The 25,617-nt window shown below is 43.4% G+C and overlaps 1 protein-coding gene across 4 annotated transcripts; it reads left to right on the top strand.

Moving 5' to 3' along the window:
* Positions 1-1,818: 1,818 nt before the first annotated feature.
* MAP3K8 (mitogen-activated protein kinase kinase kinase 8) lies at positions 1,819-24,325 on the top strand. 4 transcript variants are annotated; one of them, XM_072749265.1, is made up of 9 exons: positions 1,819-2,000; positions 4,554-4,779; positions 6,261-6,619; positions 12,022-12,189; positions 14,483-14,744; positions 16,219-16,325; positions 20,988-21,140; positions 21,782-22,028; positions 23,184-24,325. In XM_072749265.1, exons 3-9 carry the CDS (start codon positions 6,284-6,286, stop codon positions 23,312-23,314), a joined length of 1,404 nt encoding a protein of 467 aa, XP_072605366.1. In that variant the 5' UTR covers positions 1,819-2,000; positions 4,554-4,779; positions 6,261-6,283; the 3' UTR covers positions 23,315-24,325. The 4 variants fall into 4 exon arrangements, with proteins under 4 accessions (XP_072605366.1, XP_072605368.1, XP_025856655.1 ...); XM_026000870.2 differs by lacking the exon at positions 1,819-2,000 and adding an exon at positions 2,363-2,594; XM_072749267.1 differs by lacking the exon at positions 4,554-4,779 and having other exon boundaries at positions 1,938-2,232.
* The last annotated feature ends 1,292 nt before the right edge of the window (positions 24,326-25,617 follow it).

Below are 25,617 nucleotides of genomic sequence, written 5' to 3'. Positions count from 1 at the left end.
CTGTATTCAGGAGACCTCTTTGTAGGAAATAAGGCTAATACTTAGTTCCCAGAAGATGAGGTGTGGTTGTAATGAGCTCATTCTACTGGGTGGAGGCGGGACCGGTTCCATGTTTCTATTTTTAAAATGTTTATAAAGATCATCCCTTGTTGCTCAAAGACAACAGATGAGGGAGAGACGTCTCTCACGTTACCATTAGGGACAACAAGGCGACAACCCGGCTTCCAGAGAAGCTAGAGCCTTTCAGACTTCAGTTTTCTGCGCACGGGGATCCCTGGGTGGCGCAGCGGTTTGGCGCCTGCCTTTGGCCCAGGGCGCGATCCTGGGGACCCGGGATCGAATCCCACGTCGGGCTCCCGGTGCATGGAGCCTGCTTCTCCCTCTGCCTCTCTCTCTCTCTGTGACTATCATAAAAAAAAAAAAAAAAAAACTTTCCTGCGCACGTCGCCTCTCCCCTGTCGGAGCTGCAGTTAGTCCCTCCCTCCCAGACCAGAAAAGCCCCGGCGCTCAGAAAGGTCTCTCCTCCCGCTGCTGGGGACGCCCTCACCGCCCGCCACCCCCTAGACCTCCTGGACGGTTCCAGGGCTTGGCATGCATCCCATCCCGCGTCATTCACGTCACAGCACTCCAATAGCTACGATCATTCGGGGGTGGCAATTTAGTGCCGACTCAGTCCGTGCCGGCCGTTTTATTTGCTAGTTGGGGCTCACTTTTGCTGATGGGCTCAGCTACTTGTCAATCACTTTATCCGCCCCATCCCGGCCCGATCGGAAGCACCAAGAAATCACAGGCAGGCGTTAGGGTCCTACGGGGAGGGTCCTGCGCTTCACCGGAGCTAGCCTGGTCTGTGAGCAGTTTTCATGGGCCTTCCTTGGATCGGAACAGCAACTCACTTTCCACAGCAGAGACATGGAAAGCTCTAGAGCGGGCCCGACGCCGTTTGGAAAGCGCGGGGGCGGCATGAGAGCGGGTACTGGAAAGGGCTGGGCGCGGACTCGGAGCTGTGGGGCATCAGGACCTAGGCTCAGCCTGGGACGCCCCGCCGTCCGGCCGGCGAGACCCAGAGACTATCGGGCTCTCCGGGCTGCCCTGCAAAATGTCTGGCTTGCAGCAGGCGTTGGATACGAGGGAAGTATTGAGGGGCGAGGGGGTGGGGAGTTGCAAGTCCGCTCTTGGCACTGCCCAGCAGAGTGGATTTCGTGAACGGAGGCGCTTTCCCCCCTACAACTCGCTTCCTGTTTCACCTGGAGGAAGCAATTTCCACTCAAGAAGGAAGAGTACTACAAAGCAAACTTTGATCTTCCCAAGCGGTGCAGAAAACCCCAGACTCGCAGCCGGGGTTAGGGAGGGGCGGTCCATACAGGTGCATTCCGTAATGGGACAGGGCCACCAAACAGCCCGCTCCGAGACAGGCTGCAGGGAACGAAACCAGGTTTTGCCGGCGGCCGGGTGCTCAGCGCCTCGCGGCGTCCTCTCGCGGGCCCGTAAGGGGGAGGCCGCCTGCGTGCCGACCGCAGCCCGAGGCACCCACCGCGCTGGCCACCCGCCGTCGGGGGCAAGGCCCGGAGCGCGCCGCGCCTCTGCCCCCGGGGCCCCCGAGCACGCGCGGGCGCGCGCTCCTTAGGGAACACCTCCTCTTCCCGGGACTCGGAGGGGTGCGGGCGCCTGACACCGCCGGGGCGTCCTAGGTGTCCGAGGCCCGGGACTCGGAGGAGCCACGGCCGCCATCCCGGGGCCCCAGCCCGCGGCTCCCGCGCTCGGCCCGCGCCCCTCCCCGCGCCGCGCACGGCTCCGCCCGGGCCCCGCCTTCCGCTCCGCCCCGGCGCCCGGAGGACAAACGGGGGGGGTGCGGGGGGGGGACGGAATTTCCCAGAGCGGGGGCTCCTGCTTCCCCGCAACGCGGCAGTCTCTTTCTGTTTACGGAGTGAAAGGGGAAATGGAAAAGGCGGGGAGGCGGCGGCTGGCGTCCGCTGCGCCGCCCCTCGAGCGGCTCAGACGCCGTGAGTCAGGGGCGGACGAGGGCGGCCTGGGCGGAAGGTCCGGGCTGCAGGCCGGGTGCTCACTGGGGCGCTCGGGTCGGGACGACGCGCCACGCTCCGGGGTCGGTGGCCCTGGCTGCAGCTTCTGCAGCCGCCGGACCTCGCCGTCCCCGCGCGCCAGGCTCCGGGGGGCCGGCCCCCAGCGGCGCGTCCAGCCGTCGGGGGGCCGCGGCTGCAGCGCTCCGCCCGCCAGGTAACCCTCCCTTCCCGGGCTTCGGGGTGTCTCTGCGGTCGCAGCCCTCCGGGCGCCCCGGCGGTCCCCGGCGGGGGGCGAACCCCCAGGCCCTGGGAGGTGGGGGCGTGCCCGCCGCCCGCGCCGCGGAGCTTCCGCGCCTGGCGCGCGTCGCGGGCGCAGCCGGCACAGCTGGAAAGCACCTTGCGCAAGGGTCTCACGGGGTGCAGGCTCCGGCTCCTCCCCCTTCCTCCTCCTTCCCGGATCCCTAGCGCGCGAGCAGCGCCGGGCCGGGCAGTGCGCGGGGCCCCGAGACCCGCCGTGACCGCGAGCGACCCGCCGCGCGCACCGCCCGGGCCGTGGCACTGTCTCCGCGGACGCCGGTGAGCCCAGCCGCCGCCCACCCAAATCGTGGGGGCTTTGCCAGCTGACAAGCCCTGGTCGGCTTCTCTGCTTTAAAGAATAATAGGAGGGGAGTGAGGGTGGCGGGTGGCGGAGCCGAGAACCTTTCCAAGAGATGAAACTTAATTTCGTGCTTATGTAACCCGGGCGCTCGTCTGAGGGCTGAACGTGAGGGCTGGGCTTTCAGTCTAGGAAAGAATGTTGGGGGGAGAAGGTTATTTCACGGGTGTTTCTCGGTGGTGATACGGTATCAGGACTCTGAAATTCCAGATCTGGGCGGGGGACGGCGCTTAGGAAGAACGGGGTGCGCAGGGATTGCCCCAAAAGTCAACCAGGAAGGCAGGAGCTGTCTTTAAGAGAAATGGCTGTTTCACTTGTGGAAGACGTTTTGGCACGGAATAAAGAACTGTTCCTAATGAAAACAGGGAAAGAAACCCCACTGTAGTTGCATTAGGTCTCCTGTATTTGCCGAGTGGACTATTATCTGAATCCAGCAGACGCCCCCAGCTCTCCGAGGGGTCGAGGTTTGTATGCAGGACTTCTGGCAGCTAGCTGGCCCCTGGGGACTTTTTCTTATAAGGAAAGTTGGATAGTTGAGGTGTCTAGAACTTTTGAAGCAGAGCGACTGTGTTCCTATACAGCTAGAATGTGTAATTCTGGGGCTTTTGGAGAAAAAATGTATTAAGAGATAGGCCCGGAGGGGACAGTGTACTGTTTTGGCAGAAAAATCTTTTAAGTGAGAAGCAACAGGAGGTATAATTATCCTTTGTTAGGCAGAGGTTTGTATCTATAATCTTGGCCTTTTTTTTTGTTCACGCTTGCTAGGAATTTCTCCACTTTTGTTTATGTAAATGGAAGTAGCCAAGAGTGTAACGTTAATCTTTAGGAATAGGGTTGCCTGCCTCTTGGTCTTATTGTTGATTTCTGAAATAATTCGAAGCAAATAACTTTAACAGTCTCTGCCCATTTCTAAGATGGTTGTAGTTGTCTGACTCCATTGACAGGTGGGGATTTGATGAGGATTTTTATTGTAAACTAGGAGGGAAGAGTCTGTTGAATACCTTCACGGTCCCCAGTTTTTCTAGATGGGTACTGATGGGTATAAATCAGAAATCACTAGCATATTGTCTGCTCAATTAAGGCTGGAAGTGCTGAGGCTTTCTGCAGGGACATTTAGCAGACTGCCTGGTCATCTGCGTTGCTGGGGTGCACTGATTTGTGTGACAGGAGCCCTGCTGTTGCTAAGGAATTATCCCTGGCATCCTGTCATATACTCCTCCACCTCCCCTGGCGCCCTCCTCTCCACCCCCCTCTTTTCTCCTCCCTTTCCCTCTTTTTCCCTCCCTTTCCTTCTTTGCCCCTCCCCTCCTCCCCCCCCCCCCTTCCTTCCTCTCTCCCTCAACACACAACTTAGGGGTGTATGTGTTCAGACCTCTTAGGCTTCCCATATAAATGCTCCAGACTTTCTGCAGAATTTTAAAATCAAGGCATATCTTTCCTCTCTGGATCAGTTGACTGACTTGTAAACTGTGTGGACCTTTTTTTTCTTTCTTTCTTTCTTGAGTCATGTTACTACTGAGAACTTTATTTTCTCTCCAGTCAGCCATTAGCTAAGTCCAGGAGCCTCGGAACTTTTCAGCCAGTGGGGTCCTCCGAGGCTGGTTTTTTTTTTTGTTTGTTTTAACTTCCCTTTCTCAGTAAATTCTATAAGCAGAAACTGCAACTGAATGGGCCAACGAAATCAGAGGTGAATGCTCCTCTGTTAACCTAAGAAATTCCTTTCCTAACTCAAGACTCCAGGAGCCTGAATTGTAGGTTCCCTCAAAGATGCAGGAGATCTCTGAGGGGAGCTTCCTGTGCTCTCTAGATGTAACTGCGATTAGCAGCTTTCAGAACATCTCAGAGATTTTGGCCTTTATTTTCTTTGTCTTTTATTCTAGATACAGCCTTTAAAGCTTTACTGTGAAGAAGCCCAGGGAACAAGTAGCCACAGCCCATTCGCAGATAAGAGAAGAGGCCTAAGCAGTATCTGCAAAGCCAGGAGTGTGACTCAGTACTGCTCTCTTTTGTGCACATACCATCAACTGCATGTGGCAGAGCCTTTTGACTATGCACCAGACACCTTATGTACCTGAAATTCTTTAAACCTCACAACCCCCCTATGCGGTAGGTGCTCTTGTACTTCCATTTCACATCTAGGGGAAGCAGAGGTGCAGAGTGGGTAAGGTGCCTACCCAGGATCATGTAGGCAGTGAAGGAGGGCCTGGGATGCAAGATAGCGTGCTTTCTGCAGATACAACTTGGACATCAGAAAATGGCCATCAAGTAAGTGAATAGTGTCACTAGATTGCCTGGGTCTTTTCTCAAATGAAATTCACTCAAGGCCCAAGGTAGGGTGGTGTAGTCTTGAGTTGCAGGTGGAACATTTCCTGGAGCTTTGTTCCTGAGCTCCAGTTTGAGGGAGGCCTGTGGCTTTTAGCACTGAGCATTGAATATTGAATGTGTTAAAGGTTTGTGCTTTCAGGAATCAGAAACATCTTCCAGAGAGTCTTTTGGGAGCACAATAGTTTAAGCAGACATTCATGTCTTTGAATTTTCTTAGATGTCCCAAATCCTTTTATCTTTAATCCTCTGGAAGGAGTTGTTCTAAAGTCACAGGTAACAGCATCATCTTTTACCCTGGGTTTACCTTCTTTTTCTCATTTACAGCTCCCAAGATGAATCACCTGATTTGCATATAAGAACTAAAGTAACAGTATTGGCTACTGTACTTAGCTCTGGCCCTACCTGTGTCTTGTAGGATATGTTCAGCTTTCCTGGCCTCTTTGTAATACCACAACTTCTAGAGGGTGATTGATCTAAATATTAGATTAGCTTTCTTGGGCCATTGAGATACATGTTTGTACCATTAAAGAATTCAGGTCTCAAAAGGAGACAGCTGATTCACAGGCTAAAAGAATCTTCCCATTTCTCATAGGTTTCCAGTGGGCAGATTTGAGGCTTGTGGTCCCCAGTCTAAATGAGCTGTTTCGTTCATTTGCATCAGAATTATTCCTGAAACTTGACCTCTCTCTCTCTCTCATCATCTGTTTGCATAGATTAGAATCCATTTTACAGGCTTTAGGTTCCAGGGCCTGAATTTTCTTTGCCAAGGGATCTCCTGAATTGGATAAAATAGTTCTTTTTCTTTAAAGTCACCTGAGGCAAGAGGTCTGGGCGGGGAGGGTTGCCCCCTGGGGGGTGGGGTGGGGTGGGGAAGGAAGCAGTGGGGTCAGAAGGTGTTAAGGGCCAGGAGCCTCTGCTTCTCAGGTTTCTGCGTTGCTCATATTTGTGTTTACATTTAGTGAAAGTTTGTTTTCAGTGGCTATAGCTGATGCCTCCAGATCAGTGAGTGAGTGAGTAAGGAGTAAGCTCTCTAGATCTCAGATTTCCCTTCTGCAAAGTGTATTGCTGGGCTAGGAGGTTATCTAAGGTCCCTTTCTTCACTGTCTGTCAACTTGAATTTACATACACTGTTGACACAGAACCTTCATTTTATAAACTAAGGCATAGGGGAGCCTGTCCCCAGTCCCTTTGATATCAGTTTCTCCTTGGTCTCAAATGCAAATACAAATACAGTAACTAAGTGCTTGTCTTTTCTCTTGCAGACTCTCTAGAAAGCATCACAGTGATGGAGTACATGAGTACTGGAAGTGACAATAAGGAAGAAATTGATTTCTTAATTAAACACTTGAACGTGTCCGATGTAATAGACATTATGGAAAATCTTTACACAAGTGAAGAGCCAGCAGTTTATGAACCCAGTCTAATGACCATGTGTCAAGACAGTAATCAAAATGAGGAGCATTCAGAATCTCTGCTGCTCAGTGGCCAAGAGGTGCCTTGGTTGTCATCGGTCAGATACGGAACCGTGGAGGATTTGCTTGCCTTTGCAAACCATATATCCAACACGGCAAAGCGTTTTTATGGACACCGACCACAGGAATCTGGGATTTTATTAAATATGGTATGTATTTTTTTTTTTCCTGAGCAGTTGAGGGCTGTGTTCAGCTTTACTCGTGCAGCTTCATTTAATGCAGAGGGGCAGTTAAACTTGGCTTAGACTGGCTGCCAGTGACTTTTAAAAATGTGATACCTGTAAGAATCACCTCTATGTTAAAGATGCCAAAAAGGTCTTCATTAAAAGTGCCACTTAAAGAATCTTTTCCTTATGTCAGTAGCAGTCATACAAATAGGCAAGAAGAATGTATTTTAACTTAACAATTTATTAAAAATCTCACTCACCAAGTAAGCAGAAGAAAAAGAATTCTTCATCTGAGAGGGGAATAAATACTTCCTCTCTAATATTTTTGAAAGCTGGAATTTTTTTTTTGTTGTTGTTCCTCTCTTGTCATGTCTTGGAATGTCACAATATTAATACTGGCTAACTTCAGTTTTTGCAGAAATGTAGTTTGCAGGCAGTAAATAGCTATCCATGGATTCACTCTCTTTAATTGGCAGAGTATGAATGACAAATGAGATCTTTCCTTAGCCATACCAACCACGCAAATAATCTAAAATATTGTGACAACACGTTGTCAAAATCATTGATCAGATGATGTGTTTGGGTGTGCCTGGGGTTCTGGCAGTCTCCGTGTGTCAGAGGTGAATGTAGGTGCTGGGTAAAGGTCATCTAATTCTTTAAAAAGGACAGTTTGCAAAGGAGTAGGTAGTAACTTGCAAAGTGTACATATTGAGGAAAGTGATCCCTTTTCCTTGGTGCATCTATGTGGCAAAATGGCTAATGTAGGGGGAGGGTCAGTGTTGAATGATTAGAGTCTGGACAAAGTACTTAATTTTTTTTCCTGCATACTACATTGGTTCAGTTGAAAACAACACAGTAATTTAGGTCAGCTATGTGGCGAATTGTTTTGTTAGAAGCCAGTTGTGTTCAGCTCTAGCTCAGTTTGGAGCAAGACTACGTTTTGCATAGTGGTGTGACTTGCTTTGGTCTGAGTAACTGTGTTTAATAGTTGACTAAGTACTTAACCTTGAGAATATTATTTTTTCTTACATGTGAAAGTAATATTGAACTGGGAGCACTACCTGATTTTCTAAAGTAAAATATAGCTGGAGAATTCTGGTTAAAGATGTCCTATAATGAGAAATAATTATTTATGTATTTTTCTTTCTTTTTTTTGTTTCCTTTTTCACATATGTATTTTGTTAAAATGAGTATTTTAAAGGAACACATGCAGGTTAACAAAAATATTTTTGCTTGTAAATATGTGGAAACTTGCATATATTTCCCCTGACCCATCAGACTGATGAGAGATGGGCTGTAGAACTTCATAGGGAATGTACAGAAGAGAATTCAGGAAAATTATAAGAAATACAAAGAAATAACTTCCCAAAGGTTTGGAGTGGGGGGAAAAAGCCAATTCAGAAAAGGAGAGAAACAAAGACATTACAGGGAAGTGGAAATATTATCAGTCAAGGATAGGAGTAAAATGTTGTCTCTCCCTGCCATGGAGTTTGTGCTCTGTAAGGAAACAAATGAATATTCAGGAGAAAATTTAAGAACAGGACATATCCTAAAAGCAGGGATCTTTAAAACTTTAAAAAGATTTTTTCGTTTAAAAATGATCAAGAATATTAAAGCAAGATTTAAAACCAGAGGGGAATAATAGGAGAACCTCAAAATCTGCAGTAGTGTAGACCATGCCTCCCTGGGCCAATCCAGCCAGGGGTCCCTGACTCTCGGGGTTGTGGTTGACTTTTCTGTCATTAAGCTTAAGAATCAGATACATCCTATGCCTGCTAGTAACCTGTGCCAGGTCCGAGCTTTATAAACAGTGGCCCAGAATCATGACTTACCATGCTTGATCTTTGGCAGTCAGAGACAAGATGATGAAGGAGGCATAGTTTGCTTTTGGCTCCCATTCATCCTCACATGGTGCTCTCCTTGGAACCATCCTGTGTTCAAGACCTTTGTCTCCCTGTGGCCCTTCCCCTAATAGCCTGTCAAAACTTTTCCATTCTGGGCTTCATTGGTTGCTATCTGTTTCTCTGCTTTAAAAAACAATTGCTAATTATCTAACAGACTGGTTCCAAGGTAAATTTGATCTATAAAGTGTATCTGCGTACAGACCAGATACCTTCAGTCAAGTATTCATCCATTCATTTGCTAGACATAGGTCAGATTTGGACAGTGTGTCGGGCACTTTTCCAGGTGCTACAGATCCAGCGTGAAAGAGTCTGTGCTCCCTGTAGCTCACTGCCTGGTGAATGCTAGAGATGAGGAAACAGGCAATTATAATGTGGTATGCTTCTTCCCAGTACAACTACACCCTGATTGCTGTGGGGATACTCAGACAGGACACCTCACATAGCCACGAGGGGAGAGAGAATGTCAGCTTCTAAAAGGATGATGCCTAAGCTGAAATATTTAGCCAATTCTGATTGTAGGAAAGACCTTCCTTGTATAGCACTAAAATCCATCTCTGATTCTCCTTAGCCTACTCTTTAGCCATAAAAAAGGTATGGATGTTGACTAGTGTAAGGATGCAGGCCCATGAATTAAAGTACCTGGGTGTGTATTTCAGCTCTGAGATGGATCAACTGTGTAGCTTTTGAGCTAGTCTCTCCTCCATGGCTCAGTGTACTCATTTGTAAAATGGGTCGCATCATAGCACTTAACTCTTAGTGGCTGTCGTGTGGGACAAATAATGAATGCACGTGACCTATTGACGCATAGTGAGTGTTGAAAGAATGTAAGCTGTTGTGGTAGCTGTAGTTGTAAACAATTGTTGGTGTCCTTCCTTATGACAGTCTTTCCAGTATTTTAAGACTTGCATTTTCCCCACATCATGCTTCTGTCACAAACACTTCTTCTTGTGTCTGCTACTTGTCACTTACTGGACTGTTAACTTTCATCCTCACCTGGGCTGTACTCTCTGAACACAAGCCTGGGTCAGCGCCTGCCTTATAGCCCCAAACTTGAGCGTGGCAGTTCATTTGTTGTGTGACCAGACCAGCATCTGGATAAGGAAATTAAAAGCATGCTGATAAGGTCTACACTTGATGGTGGCTTTGGTAAGCTGAAGAATTGGGAGACAAGAGCAACATAGAGTTCCATCAAATTATTTGAAGGAGCCCCTAAAAGAAGAAGAAGAAGAAGAAGAAGAAGGGGAAAGCAAAAAACATCACAGACCCAAAGAGGAAAGGTCTGGGCCAGAGGAAGAACTGGGGACTTTGCAGAACTGCTGACTGGTGTGTGCTTGCATATCACACATTTCAGGGCCTATCGTCAAAGGAGAACTTGCCCTCAGAGGAGGGTCCCCAGAACATGGGAGGTTGTAGAACAGAGATGAAGGAACTCACTGCATTCCATCTAAAGAGGCGAAGGCTGAGGTGCTCTTGACTTGTAAGAGCACAAGTGACTTGTAAATGTAGGCTTTTAGTAACAGGCTTTTGACCATGGCTTGATCATGACAGTCTTCTGGAAGAGAGAAGGCACACAGGAGCTATAGCTTTGGGGTCAGACAGATCTGAGTTCAAATCCTGACTCTGTCATGGCCTAATGAGTTACTTAACCTCTGGAAACCAGTTTCCTCACCTGCAAAGTGGAGATAAAAATAGTACTTATACCTCCCAGAATTGCCGGGAGATCTTGATGAGAGCTAGCATAGTGCCTGCCTTATCATTAGCACTCAAAATAGGGCTGCCATTACTAGTTGTGATCTGTTGGGTCACATTGGGTTATCACAAATTGAGTTGGACAAAAGTAAAACTTATACAAAGGCGAATGAAACACTGAAGTGGATAACTGGAGCCTAAGTGACATGGGATACGTAAAAATTTAAATATTTAATAACAAGAAAGAGTAAGCAAGTACAGTGAGTGCCGTGGTAGGGTTCTGTCTAAATGTGGCAAGGGACTAAATTTATCACGTTCTTAGCATACTGTTAAATGAGGCCTCCAGTAACTTGAGGTGACACACTTCTTGAAAGGAGGTCATATTTCAAACAAGGCAAGACCATGGACTGTAGTGAGTGCCTATTCATTTTCCTGCTAGGGCTCTACACAGGAGCTGGCTCAGGGGAGTGCTCAGTAAATGCTTCATTTTAAATTTAGTGACTTCACATCTCTAAGTATTGGAGTCGTCCTCCACTTTGTTCCCTGACTAATAGTGCATGCATCTGTTTGTGGGGTACAGCTAAGATTAGCAGTAATGAAGCCTGAATGAATAACCCTGGGACTATTAGAACTATTCCCAGGCAGTGGCCTTATGAGGGGCCCATGCATCTGTAGATAAATCAGGTGTTCATTCTTTTCCCATGTGGTCCACATTCCCCTTTTTAGCCTCTGCACTTGAAATAACTTAATGCCGCTTTGACAGTTTCACAATTCCTGAATCCATAATCTGAAGTCAGGATATTGCTAATGACATTGAAGAAAAACTTGTATTTTTGAGATCCTTAACTCTTAGAACAATTTTCAACATATTTTAGGCATGTGCTCCAGGTCATAACTCTGGTGGACTATCTTATTAATTGGTTTTCATATTTATAATTATAATTATTCATCCTTTAATTTTTTTACTCTTTTGAAATTGAGATCTGCTTTATATGCAGTAAAATACACAGACCTTAAATGCCCAGTCTGTTGAGTTTTGACAAAAGCACATGCCCTTATAACCCACCCTGCTATCAGGATACATCTCTGTTCATTTTTGAGTTGACTGGTTTTGAAATCTCTTGTTCTGATGTTGACCTGTTCAGGAGCTCTCAGAGGTTAAGGGTCATCTCTCACTTGTTCATAGTTGCCCTCCTTGGCACTGAACACAATGCCTGGTGCTTTTTATGCACCCAGTAAATATTAACTGTTGCAAGTAGATGAGAAATAATTCTGCCTTTACTTTATATATGCAGCGCTGTCAACCCATAGCTTTGGCATAACACATTATTTTCCAGCATCCTCTACGATCATCAGTGTATTTCCACGCTCTCTCTGTATGCGTCATGTGTGAGTAATAGCTATGTGGACTAACAGGTTAGCACATTTTAATTGGAAACAAGTCAACTTGCAGGCATAGTTTATGCAATCCTTATTTTCAGCCTTTTGGTCACAGTAGTCATGCTCCCTTAGATAAATAATTTTTAAAATTTTTGTTTGACAATTAATTACTCACCAGTAGGTAGACATTCGATCAGGTCTGACCAGGGACGTGTTTCTGTTACATGCTTTCTCTAGCTTGCTGAAGCTCTAAATATAGTCTCCCTACACTGTTAAGATTGCACAACAGTGACATTAATTTCAAACACTGCGTGGAGGAATTCGATCTAAAGTAACCGGTTTCTAAAGGGTGTGTCTTAGAAAAGGAGTTTGCTGCAATTCTCACCTCCCGTCTTTTTGTTTTTGTTGTAGGTAATCACTCCCCAGAATGGACGCTATCAGATAGACTCTGATGTTCTTCTCATCCCTTGGAAGCTGACTTACAGGAATATTGGCTCTGATTTCATACCTCGGGGGGCCTTTGGAAAAGTGTACTTAGCACAAGATATAAAGACTAAGAAAAGAATGGCATGTAAATTGGTATGTACTTTATAACCAGACATCCTGCATCCTATGTTTGGCCTTATGGCTCTTGTTTGTTTGCATTACCCAAAGGTTGTTACCATTTGACTGAATCTTATGCAAGGTGCCCTGTCCAAATGCATCCTTCTTTTTTTGGTGGGGGGGAGGGGGGAGGTGGGATTTGCTTGCTACCAGGGGTCTATGGCCCCTAAGTCTGTCTAATGCATAGTTGGTTCTAATCTGTTTTGCCTTGATAAAAAAGAAAACACTGCTAGTATACCTAGCACCAGCTTGGATAACACTGTCTCTCTTGTACACTTGTATAAGAGATAGGGTGTGATAGGGTGAAATAGAGGGGAGCTATCCTGCAGGAGCAAATCTTGTGATAGGGTGGAGTAGAGGGGAGCTATTCTCCAGGAGCAAATCTTCATGCTGCTCCTTTAATCCCACTGACTGGGGAGGGAGCCAGGTAGGGAAGCAGAAGCTGGGAAAGCTCCAAGGCTTCTCAAGCCTGCAGATTAAAGGACTAAATGTAAATAGACCAATTATCAAAAAGGCCTCATCTCTTTTTATGAAGTAGCTATTGCTAAGGTGCCCCTGCTTGGGAGGACTGTCTGGCAGTGTCTGCCTAAGCTGGACGTGTACACACCCTGTGGCCCAGCAGTTCCACTCCGATAGGCACACACCCAGTAGGTGTGTACACATGGTCACCACAAGCTATGTACTAGAATGTTCATCATAGCACTGTTTGTTTTCCCAAAATGGAAATTTTCCAGATGTTGCAATGTGATATATTTATACAATGGGATACTATACAGTGAGGAGAACAAATGATTTATAACTGCAATAATGTAGATGAATCTTATAGCCATATGGTAAGCCAAAACAGCCAGATACTAAGAAGATCTACTCTGTGAGATTCCACTTATGGAACGGCCCCAAATAGGCCAAACACATCCGTGCCATTGGAAGTCAGGATAGTGGTGGGTGCCCTTGAGGGGCAGTGACTGGCAGAGGTCAGGAAGGGGTTTCTGGGGGTATCGGTAGAGTTCTGCTTCTTGATCTAAATGGTGGTGACACGGGTGTGTTTGGTTGAAAATTCAGGGAATTTGATACTTAACCAGTTTTATACCTTTTAATATATCTGTTTCACTTGGAAAGTTTTTAAAAAGTATAATAAAATAAACTCACTTTTGATTTGCTAAATATGGCCTTACTCTATCTTATTGTAATTAAAAGATCAACCATACATTGGCCTCATTTATTCCTCCATAAGGATTTGCTAGAGTATCTGTTATCAAAAGAAAAGAAGGAGATATTATAATAGGCCATTTGAAAAAGCTTGCATTTCGAAGGGACATGTTCCGGTTCTCTTAAAAGAAGCTAGTGACAGTTTAGAAAGATCTTAGAACCAAAATTTCCTATTTTTATAGTTTTACCACAAAAGGCATGAAAAAATAGCTTTGTAGGTTTGTTTTCCTAAGAGTACTTATATTTAATTTTTAAGCTGTATATTTTTTCTTAAGGAGAAAAACATGTAAGATGATTAACAACCCCTAGCAGATTCAAAAGAATGTAGGTTGAAGAATGAGATCCCTTTCTGTGAGGCAACTACTGTTAATGAAATCTTATACATCTTTCTGGAAAATTTCTATGGACATGTGTATGTGTAGCTTAAGTGATTTTTACAAATGGGAGTGTAATATGTATATATATATATATATATATATATATATATATATATATATATATAAACACACACTTCTGCATCTTACTTTCATCATCTAACACTGTATTTTGGAGACATTCCATATCTATCTACACTGAAAAATCTACTTCTTTCTTTATTAATGGCTTTTTAGTTTCCCCAGAAAAGATAGCCAGTGTTTATTTCAAACATATTGCTAGAGCATGAGCTGTGGGTCCGAAGACATTCTATTACTTCATGACAAGTGGAAATATTGAAAATACAACCTAAAATCTAGGTGCCATAGAAAGTACATGTAAAATAGATGGGAAATTATCTCTCTTTTTGATTCAGTCATAAATAATTCTTTGGTTGGATTGCTATATTCTAAATGAAAATATTTTATATTGTGTTCTTATTTTTTTATTTTGAATTGTTTACCTAAAGCTCACATGATGTAAAAGCTGGTTTGAATATTATCTTAATATGGCAGCCTAATTTTATGCAGATCACAATATCCTTGAGGGCATTTATTTGCTCTCTGGTTTGTGAGTTGACCTATATCAAATATATTTTTCATTCCCCCAGAGTTGTTTAGAATCCTATTCGTATTTTTGTTTTTAGATCCCAGTAGATCAATTTAAGCCGTCCGACGTGGAAATCCAGGCTTGCTTCCGGCATGAGAACATCGCTGAGTTATATGGCGCAGTGCTATGGGGTGAAACTGTGCATCTCTTTATGGAAGCAGGAGAGGGAGGGTCTGTTCTAGAGAAACTGGAGAGCTGTGGACCAATGAGAGAATTTGAAATTATTTGGGTGACAAAGCATGTTCTCAAGGGACTTGATTTTCTACACTCAAAGAAAGTGATTCATCATGATATTAAACGTGAGTTACCATTGGACATGTAACTTTTTTGGCTTAGAGATGAGTTAGACAGAGGAGGTGAATGGGTTTACCTCTTCATTGTAAAGTTCCTTGGTGGCAGGGAAGACAACTCTCCTGGACAACTTTTCATCTTCCTCTCCTGTGCTCCTGAAACATGTTTTAGCACCAAATGGGAGTGCTAAAGCTTTCAAAGTCATCAGGAATTATGATTATCAAATTGTGGAGGATTAGGGCCACACATCTATTAAGTACTGGCCATGTCCTTGTTCATAAGGCTTTAAAAAATCCTAATTTACTTTATTTTTTTTAATTTTTTTTTCTAATTTACTTTAAAACATGCACAGAGTCACATAGTTTTTGAGAAACAAATAGCTTTTTAATTTCAGAATTAAACACCATTTCAGTAATAATTTATTAAATAAACCTTCACTGATGGCTTTTTAGGAGGAAGAGATGCTGGGAAATGCACAACAAAGACCTACTATCAATCCTTAATATTTAATACTAAATTGAATGAACAACATTTTTACTTCTAAAAACATGGGTATTTTACTTTTTCATTTTAGGAAAGTGATATGATAATATGCATATATCTTAGAATTTGAAAGTCAAGCTCATGAGCATTATCATATTTTTCCAGCTTTATTGAGATATAACTGACATAAGTCAGATATAACTGGCAGTATAAGTCTAAGGTATATAATATGATTTGCTGTATGTGTATATTGCAAAAAGATTACTCCGATAAGGTTAGTTAACATATCCATCACCTCACATAGTTAGAATTGTGTGTGCTTTTAAAATCTACTCTTTCAGCAGCTTTCGAATATTTAACACGCCATTATTAACTATAGTCACTCTGCTATAGTACATCCCCAAAACTTGTTCATCTTACCACTGGCATTTTGTACGGCCTGACCACCTTCACCCATTTCCCCCCATCCCACAGCCCCTGGCAGCCACAATCTATTCTCTATTTCTATGAATTTAGTTGTTTTAGATTGCACATACTAGTGAGATTCATACAGTATGCATCTTTCTCTGTCCGACTTATCTCAGTTATCTCACTTAGATCTTCAAGGCTTCATTCATTTTGCAAAAGGCAGAATTTCGTCCTTTTTTGTGGCTGAATAATATTCTCTTTCATATGCGTATACACATCATATTTTCTTTATCCACTCATCCATCATGGACCTGTAGGTTGTTTCCATGATGTAGCCATTGTATCTTGAGCATTATTAGTGCGTGCAACCATTTACACTGACATTGGCTGTGTTCTTGGCATATCTGAAGTGATTTTCACTTCAATTCTCACCCAGATTGATCCTCCTCTTTTAAATATAATACAGTCATCTCGGTAGGGAGCACATTTCAATCTATTCTGATTCGGGATTCATTGTTTTAGATGCTGTTTTTATTTTATTTATGGGCACACAGACAATTTTATACTTTAAAAAATGTCCTCTTTTTATAGCTAGCAACATTGTCTTCATGTCTACAAAAGCTGTTTTGGTGGATTTTGGCCTAAGTGTTCAAATGACTGAGGATATCTATTTTCCTAAGGACCTCCGTGGAACAGAGGTAATTCTATTCTCACAGGAAAGGTCAATATCTTTTTAAGAGTAAAAATTAAAAATATTCTGGTGTTATTGCAGAAAGGACAAAGAAGGGGAGGAAAACCATTGCATCAAATGTTATTATCATTGAAACATATTTAGTGGGCACTTGCTCTGTGCCAAGTAGTAATTTTAGCATTTTACTTTATTTTTTTTTTAATTTTTATTTATTTATGATAGTCACAGAGAGAGAGAGAGAGGCAGAGACACAGGCAGAGGGAGAAGCAGGCTCCATGCACCGGGAGCCCGACGTGGGATTCGATCCCGGGTCTCCAGGATCGCGCCCTGGGCCAAAGGCAGGCGCCAAACCGCTGCGCCACCCAGGGATCCCTAATTTTAGCATTTTAAATGAATTATTTAATCCATATAACAACCCTATTATTGGTAGATACTGTTTTGTAGGCAAATACTATTACTTATAATAAGGAAATAAACTTGAAGTAGTTAAAATAAAGTGCCCTGAGTTACTCAGCTAGTGACATATCTGACACTTAAACCAATTTTTTTTCAGAATCTAAATTCTGTCAACTACTATGTGACTTTTTAATATAACTAATGTATATATTCTTAGTATAACATATATATATTCTTTATATATATATTATTAGTGTATATATATATGTTCTTAGTATCACTAAGCAGTACTATTTTGGTTCAATTATAGTCAGAATTGTCATGGTTGTTAATATATATTGAGGACCAACAACATTTTAGGCTTATTCTAGGTAGCCTATAATAAACCTCAAATTTGTTACAGCACAAATAGATTGTATTTGAAGATACAAACTAGCTATAATATTTAATTCATTTGAGAAGCAGAAACCAAACCAAACCAAAAACTTTTCTGAATGTAAATGAGATTCAGAGGAATGTGTTCATGGGCTTCCAAATAGTATATTTAATTTAACATGCACACGATTAGGCTGAATAGTGGATTCTGGAGCAAGCACCTGTTGAGCGCCGCTCTGAGTCGGGCTCCTGTGGGCATGAGGAATAGAGCTCTGGCTGCATCCAACAAGGACGGTGCCCTTGGCAGTACTCTGGCAGCCCCCACTCTTTGGTGAAAGGACCTATTTTAAATTTACCTGTATTATTAAACGAAGCAAGAGTTTAGTTCATAGTAGATTATCATGGGCATGTGGTTGGATGCAACGGGGACAGTAAATGGGTATGAGAGCTACCTCCCTGGCCCATGCTTAACTATCAGAGCCCCCCAACCCCATGCCGGCTCTCTGCTCTAAGTGCCCCCAGCCAATGGAGAGAGGGCACTTGGCTGTGCCTTTGCCATAAGATTATCAGTCAGGGGGCACCTGGGTGGCTTGGTTGGTTAAGCTCTACATTCAGTTCAGGTCATGATCTTAGGGTTCTGGCATCCAGCCCTGGATCTTAGGGTTCTGGCATCCAGTCCGGCTCCCTGCTCAGCTAGGAGTCAGCTTCTCCTTCTGCCCCTCCACCTGTTTTGTGCGTGCTCTCTCTCTCTCACTGTCTCCCTCTCTCTCTCAGATAAATCAATAAAATCTTAAAAAAAAAAAAATTACCAAGTCAGTCTTAGTGTTCAACCAAATGACAACCCTTAGTCTAGCTGGTAGATATATTGCACCGAACCCAAAGGCAGTGCAAAACCAAGCAAACAAACAATCTTCCACTTAAAAACCAAGATTGTGTTAGCTTTTTCTTAAGTCTCTCAAGGAAGAAAGTCTCCTGGGAAGCAGAAGAAATTGCTGCATTATTCTGAAAAAAACTTGAGGAAGGGTCCTTGATAGTTGCCTCTGAGCAGAATAATATTTAGAAAAAAAAACCGTAGACTTCTTAAAAAGAATGTTTTAGTGGTCAGATCTTAAGACTACTTCAGCGAAGCACAAAATCTAATAAGACTTAATGCTTATGACATGTTTTTTTTGGAAAATGTCTCAGCATATTTTGGCATTAGTCAGAAGTTCAGATATGTGACATTCTATTCTTTTTCCTGGAGCCAGTTTGAGAAACAAACTATTTATGGTATTAAAGATAGAAAATACCTTCTCTTCCTGGCAGTGTGATCAAATTGAACATTTTGCAATGGCTGGAGAAGGAAACTTCTTCCCTGGGATTCTCTAACAGAAAGAGAGTCTGTGCTTGAGTATGAGATAATAACATTGTTTTCTCCTAAATAGTATTTGGATTATTTTCAGCAAGTGTAAATTGCTTTTTATAAAGTGCTAAACCGATATTGAGAGTTACAAATGTTCTTCAAAGCAGCCTGCATTTATTATCTGTACAGTACTCACAAGTCAATGTTTGATAATGAGCAAGGTTGTGAAATCACCATAGAAAGCTTTTAGCAAAAAAAAAAAAAAAAAAAGAAAGCTTTTAGCAGGTTGTTTTTAGTCTTCCGATTTAAAGAGCCAATAAGATGTCATTAGTTGATGACAGCCATGTCGATTTACTTTCCATTAGAACTTGATCACTTGGCTACTGAATCTCTGTAGATGATTTCTGATCCCTGCAATGTAGCTCACTACTGCAAACACTACTCCCCTGTTTGACCTCTCTCCCAGCATTCATATTCGGAATGTTACATTGTAACCATGAAATAGAAGCACAGGATTGATCTGGCATATATTAATCTATTGGTTTTCAATTATATGATACAGAGAAAGAATAATGAATGTAGATAGCCAATTAGAATTATTTTTGCTTTTTTTAGAGAGAGAGAGAGTGAGCTTAGTAGGGGATGAAGGGGCAGAGGGAGAAGGAAAGAGAGAATCTTAAGCAGATTCCAGGCCCAGTGTGGAGCCTAACATGGGGCTTGATCCCAGGACCCCAAGATCATGACCTGAGCTGAAATCAAGAGTCAGACACTTAACTGTCTGAGCCACCCAGGCACCCCTAGAGTTACTTTTATAGCATGGTTCTTTTGTAAAAGTTCTTATTTTCTTCTGAGTCTGTATTTGGTCTTACTTGATTTAAATAAACATGTAACCATCACATGTGCATGCCCATGTGCATGTGAACACACACACCTACATAGTATCTTATCTTTCTAATAAATGTGTTGAGAGGTGAGGGCCTTGACCCCTGGTCATAGAGGTTCCCTTGCTCCAGTGCCCATGCCTGAGGCTGTGCAGGTGTCAGAGAGCCTTGCATGGTTCCCACCAGACCTGTTTTGTGCTTGCAGTGAGCCAGCCTGAAGCCTTCTCGAACACCATGCCCTGCTGCTCTGGCTCCTGTCGAGCCCGAGGGAGCAGGAGCTCTAAGCCTTGGAATGCTAGGGCATCTGCCTGGGGGGACGGGGAGCAGCAGCCAAGTCACCAGGTGGACAGGATGCTGTATCCCCAAATGTGTACTCATTTGAGAGCCTCCAGAGCCCTGTGTGCAGAACTGCTGTTGGTTACACCAACAGTAAATAATTGGCCTGATCTTTGCTTAGGAGGGCAAGCAAGGGGGAGGAGATAAACATCCTTTACTGACAACTAATCCTTCCTGCTGCATTTGTTGTTTAACTTTTTGATTATATTTAGTATTTAGTAAGAAAGTCTGTCATAGGGATCCAAATGCTCTGCCTTCACTTCAGGAAATGTTTGAGAACAAGGAGCTTAGTTTAGCCTGTTTGGTGAGACAGACAGACAGAATGAGCAAGGGAACAAAAAGCAAGCCAGCCAGGAAGTGTGTTGTAGAATGGTGTTGAGTATGGTTAGGATGGGGAAATTGGGAAATTTTCCCAGTTTTTGTAAGCCAGTTTTTTTTTTTTACTTATTGACTCTGAAATATATTCCAGGAATATTTACCCTTTTTTCATATTCAAAGGATGGACAGCATAAAAATGTCTTAATGTTAAATATTGATAATTAAGATATTAACTCCTGTATGTCTGTACCAGCCATCAATATGGATCATTGGTCACTGGCCTTTGCTTACTTTTCTTTCTTTTTTAAGTTTACAAGCAAAGACTAAAACTATTTCTGATACTAGCCCTGCTTTTCCAGCATGAAACCAAATAGAACTTCTGCAATGTTAAAATGGCATGCGTTTAAATATTTAGTCCCTGGGCTACATGGTAGGTAGAAATAAGAAGTAGTTTGTATAAAATGACCGATGAGGACCACTTTACATTACAGCATTACACTGTAAGTGCTTTTCTCACATGTGATTAGTGTTAATACCCAAAGGATCTCTGCCACCTTTAATCACTATAGATAATTAGAGGTTTGGCAGTTTAATGACAAACATGAAGTGAGGAAGCTTTTTTGTAGTGTCCATTTAAATATAAAAGGAATAGGTGTTTTAATAGAAAAATTAAGCCTCATTTGGTATCTTCCAGAACCTGGATAAGTGGATATGCCAGGTGGGTTCTCGGCTGTAGGCCCTGCAGCTACCAGGTGTGTTTAGTATGTGGAAAAACGGTGTTCTTCCTTAGGCTGCAGGGATGCCTTAGGCCAAAGCTGTTCCCCCGCCCCCCCCGCCCCCGGCAAGGGTGTCTGTGTCTCTCTAGTTTCAGGGAACACAGCAATCACATGCTCTCCTAAAAGGGCAGGAGTGTACAATAAATGTGGTAAAGGCGATGAGCCAGCTTCCAGAACTGGCTAAGGGAAATGGACACCCAGACAAATGGGGAGAGTCAGACTGATTTTTTCTGCTTCTTTTTTAGATTTATATGAGCCCAGAGGTGATCCTGTGCAGAGGCCATTCAACCAAAGCAGACATCTACAGCCTGGGGGCCACGCTCATCCATATGCAGACGGGCACCCCGCCTTGGGTGAAGCGCTACCCTCGTTCAGCCTATCCCTCCTACCTGTACATAGTAAGTGGAGGTCGGCCAGGGCTGAGGGTGCAGGGGGGGTTCCACTTGCTCAGGAGAGCTGCTGTCCCTCTTGTAACACACCCAAGTGGGACGATGTGAACTAGTGACTCATGAAGCTGAAAGTTCTTCCCACATGGAGGAAAGTCCCATTCCTGCAAAGAAGGCATTGCTCTTGTAGTGGGAATTTACTAAATGTGTGCTGGGCACAAATTATACGCTCTTCTGTTATTCGTGACTCATAAAATGCCACTTAGTGGAATCAGGGGAGCATAAATCTCTGAGCCAAAGAAGCTGTACATATTCTTTGAATACTTTCGAAAAAGAGATAGTAGATTACAGATCCCCAAGCCAGCCTGGCATGCAATGAAACATGCAAATTCCATTTTACCATTGAGAGATCAGAGAGCATATGCTTCTCCATTATAGCACAGTGACCCTTGAACATCATTAACCCAAAGGATAGGTTTAACTCAGGGTACCTAAGAAATGAAAGGGAAACCTGCTTACGGGTATGACTGTATTTGCTGCAGGGCATGCAGTGGGAAACAAATGACTTTCCAGGTCTTGTTCACCAGAACACTTTTAACTATGGAGGGTGTACTTTTATACCATTGGTTCTAAGAGAGCTGATCTGTTGCTAGATCCACAAGCAAGCGCCTCCGTTAGAAGATATTGCAGATGATTGCAGTCCTGGCATGAGATTGCTGATAGAAGCCGCCTTGGAGAGGAACCCCAATCACCGCCCAAGGGCAGCGGACCTACTCAAACATGATGCCCTAAATCCCCCCAGGGAGGATCAGCCACGCTGTCAGAGTCTGGACTCTGCCCTCTTTGAGCGGAAGAGGCTGCTGAGTAGGAAGGAGCTGGAACTTCCTGAGAACATTGCGGGTATGGACACCTGCTGGGTGCAGTGCCCCTTGTTTCCCTTCTTTCCCTGTCTACCTCGAACTTCTGACGTCATTCATGAAAGCACTTGAAAGAAAATGCAGTGACTTCTTGAGTGCCATAAGTTGTCTGAGAAATTTCAGTAAGAATTAGCAAAAGCTAATTTATTTTTTTAATAAAAAAATGTGGCTAATTGACCATGGAATCATAACATGTTTCAGAGCAAATGTAGGTAACAACGGTCCTTAAAAATTGCCTCTGGCTTGCTTTTTTTTGCAACAGGGAGTATCATTTGCCTTTAAAAACAAAACAAAACAAAACAAAACAAAACAAAAAAATCAAACCTGGCAGTTTTGCTTGTTGGTTCTGAACAGGGTTCTGTTTCATTCAGTTACAGTAAACCACACCAGTCCTGAGTTGGAGACATCAGGGCACTGCTCTGTACTGATAAAACACTGAGTTTGAAGTCTTGCATTTTTGTCTTCCTCTGCTTAAAATCTCTTTGCCAGCTATGAATTTTTCCCACTTAGAAAAGTCAGTACACATTCCAGGAACATTGAATATGCAAGGAGAGGGTTTCTATTTTTATGATTAAAATCTGTAGCATTCTTAATCCATTTAGGTCCAAACCCAGATGTCAAGCCTGGAATGTTTACTTGCATTTCCTCCTCTTCTTGTCTGACTTTTCTATATTTAAAGAGAACCATCTGGAGTGTTGGAAAATATGCCACACTTTCTAGCTAATTTCTTGTCATCATTGACTCTTTCTTGAACCCTTTTTTGTAGGCCATATGACGTAAACTAGCCCATCATCTACAGCTCTAAGTCTGTAGGTTTTTTTTTTTTTTTAAAGATTTTATTTATTTATTCATGAGAGACACAGAGAGACAGGCAGAGGGAGAAGCAGGCTCCATGCAGGGAGCCTGACGTGGGACTCAATCCCGGGTCTCCAGGATCAGGCCCTGGGCTGAAGGCAGCGCTAAACCGCTGAGTCACCTGGGGTGCCCAAGTATGTAGGTTTTTAATAAAACCATAGCTTGAATGCTGTTTGACTAGAGTCAAGGTTGGTTGTTTTTTTCGCCCCAGAAGAAATATTTATTATTGAGCATGTCACCTGGTCATTTGTTTAATTTTCTTTTTCAATGTTTCCCTTTCCAGATTCATCATGCACAGGAAGTACTGAGGAATCTGAGATGCTGAAGAGACAGCGTTCCCTCTACATAGACCTTGGGGCCCTGGCTGGCTATTTCAACCTTGTACGAGGTCCACCAACCCTAGAATATGGCTGATTGATGGCATCGTATGCTCTAGATGATTAAGACTTGGCGTTGGGCTCCTGGAAGCTGGTTCTGCTGACTCTATCCTGGGGCTGTGGCTAGTGAAATGTGCCATCCATTAGCTGGGGATATGGGCTCCCGTGACTCAGGAATGTGACTCCATGTGGCTCCCCTAGGTTTGATGCATGAAGCTGCCCTGGGAGCTGCCAGGTCTAAAGGTTCTCATTTCTCAGGTGGTGTGATTCCAAGGAAGCTGAGAGTTCGTAGAAGGATCATTTCTGGTGACTGACTCCATTCACTGTGCACTTTGCTCAAAATTTTTAAAAATACCGATCACGAGGATAATGTATTAGCCTGAACTTAGCATTCTTGGTTCTGATTTAAGTATGGGGACTTCATTTAACTCATATAGTTGTTTTGTACATATTGGTGTATATAATATGATATAACTTCTTGAGCCTCTGTAGGTAGATTGTAGTATAAATTAATGTCATTATATTTTGGGTAAATAGAACAACTTGAATATTACAGCAATAAGCTGAACTAGTGTCTTAAAAATGGCTGATTATTTAGGAGCCATCTGACAGCAGGCCACTAGTGACAGGTTCTGTTATGTTCCTATGGAAACATTTTGTACTGTATATGCTATGCCTAAAACATTTAAAACATGATGTTTTGAATGTGGATAAAACTGTGTAAACCACATAATTTCTGTACATCCCAAAGGATGAGAATGTGACCTTTAAGAAAAATGGAAATGTTTCTAAATTCTTAATGATACTACTTTTGTAACTCTTCTGACTCTACTTTCTCCTATGCATTTGTATATTAAAATAGCATACCATGTATGTTTTATATCAAATGCCTCCAGGAATCTTTCTTGTATAGGCATATATTTTTAACTTTGTGATTATGTGAGTATTCCTCCTTAAGGTATGTTTTTTACATCATGCAAATGAAACAAACACTTTTATCCAGAATAATTGGCCAAATCAACTGAATAAACTCAGTATTTTGCCTCAATTCTTTTAAAGAGTATAATTCTCAATGGGGCCTGGGGAGTGAGTTATGGGGTTTGGGATATAGGTCAGAGGAGAATGTGTATTATGAGGAAGGAAAAACACCCGAGAGCTTTGCAAATTGTTTATATGCTCTTCTATTACTGCAGTGTTAAGCCATTGTTGTCATCTGGATTGTGCCCCTTCGGTGCATCAGGGCAGAGAAAGAATTGTCAGCCATTGGTTCAGGCGAAATGTGATTCTATTTTGCATCTTGTTTTTATGCATTCATACTACCTTTGAATATATTCTTGCCTGTTCTGTGTCTGTTTGTCAAATTAATACCTAACTTGCCTTGGGAGGCGCCTGGGTGGCTCAGTCGGTTGTCTGGACAATCGATTTCACTGATTTTGACTCAGGTCATGATCTCATAGGTTGTGAGATCAAGTACTTCATCAGATTCCACACTCAGCATGGAGCCAGATTGAGATTCTCTCTCGCTCTCCCTCTGGCCCCCACCCCATCTTGTGCACTCTCTCTCTCTAAAATAATAAAAGAAAAATTAAAAGAAACCTAACTTGCCTGTATAAGGCAAATTTCAGTCATATACACAAATTCTAATGGAAACTGTTGGATGGGAGTCGGAATCACCATTCACTGAGCAAACAGTATGACACATTTTTAAGCGTATTATGTAAAACCTAAAGCCATCCCTATAATCCTCATAGCACGCACATGAAAGATGGACCATTATCTCCAGGTTTTTTTTTTAGAGGGGGAACTGAACCATGGGGAGGTTAGATAACTTTATGCTTAAGATCACAGAGCAAGTCAAGAGAGCTGGTCGTGGAAGCCAGGCCTCTCTGCCTCCAGTCTCCCTTCACTTTTTCATATTGTGCTGCTTGTGGGTGATAGACCATTGCAGATCATCTTGCTGCAGAGAAAGCCTGTGCTCCTGCTGGGAATCAGTTCTCCAAATAAGGGCAGAGGTGGCTTCACCACTGAGCTAATGAAGATTCACCCTCAGGGCCCCTCACTTGCCTGGGCCTTGTCTCCCCATGGCTCTGTGCCTGCTTATGCCTGGACCTGTCTCTGGGCCAAGGTGTACAACCTTTGATGATTTTCATGAAAAACCAAAACAGTTAATGTGGATTATTTAGTTAACAAATTCCATTTGGAGGAAAAAGAAAATGCCTTTTAAGCAAACGAGCTTTCATGGAAAGATCTGGGGATGTTTGTCAAAAGATGATCAGAGCCAGTGGTGGCTGAGAAAGTGGTCATGAAGGCTAGCAGGGCAAGTTCAGGGCTGGAATCTGT

This window comes from Vulpes vulpes, chromosome 2 (genome assembly GCF_048418805.1).
Source record: "Vulpes vulpes isolate BD-2025 chromosome 2, VulVul3, whole genome shotgun sequence".
In the NCBI taxonomy this organism is placed as follows: domain Eukaryota; kingdom Metazoa; phylum Chordata; class Mammalia; order Carnivora; family Canidae; genus Vulpes; species Vulpes vulpes.
Note: the sequence above shows the minus strand (reverse complement) of the source record. Positions and strands in the feature narration are given on the sequence as shown.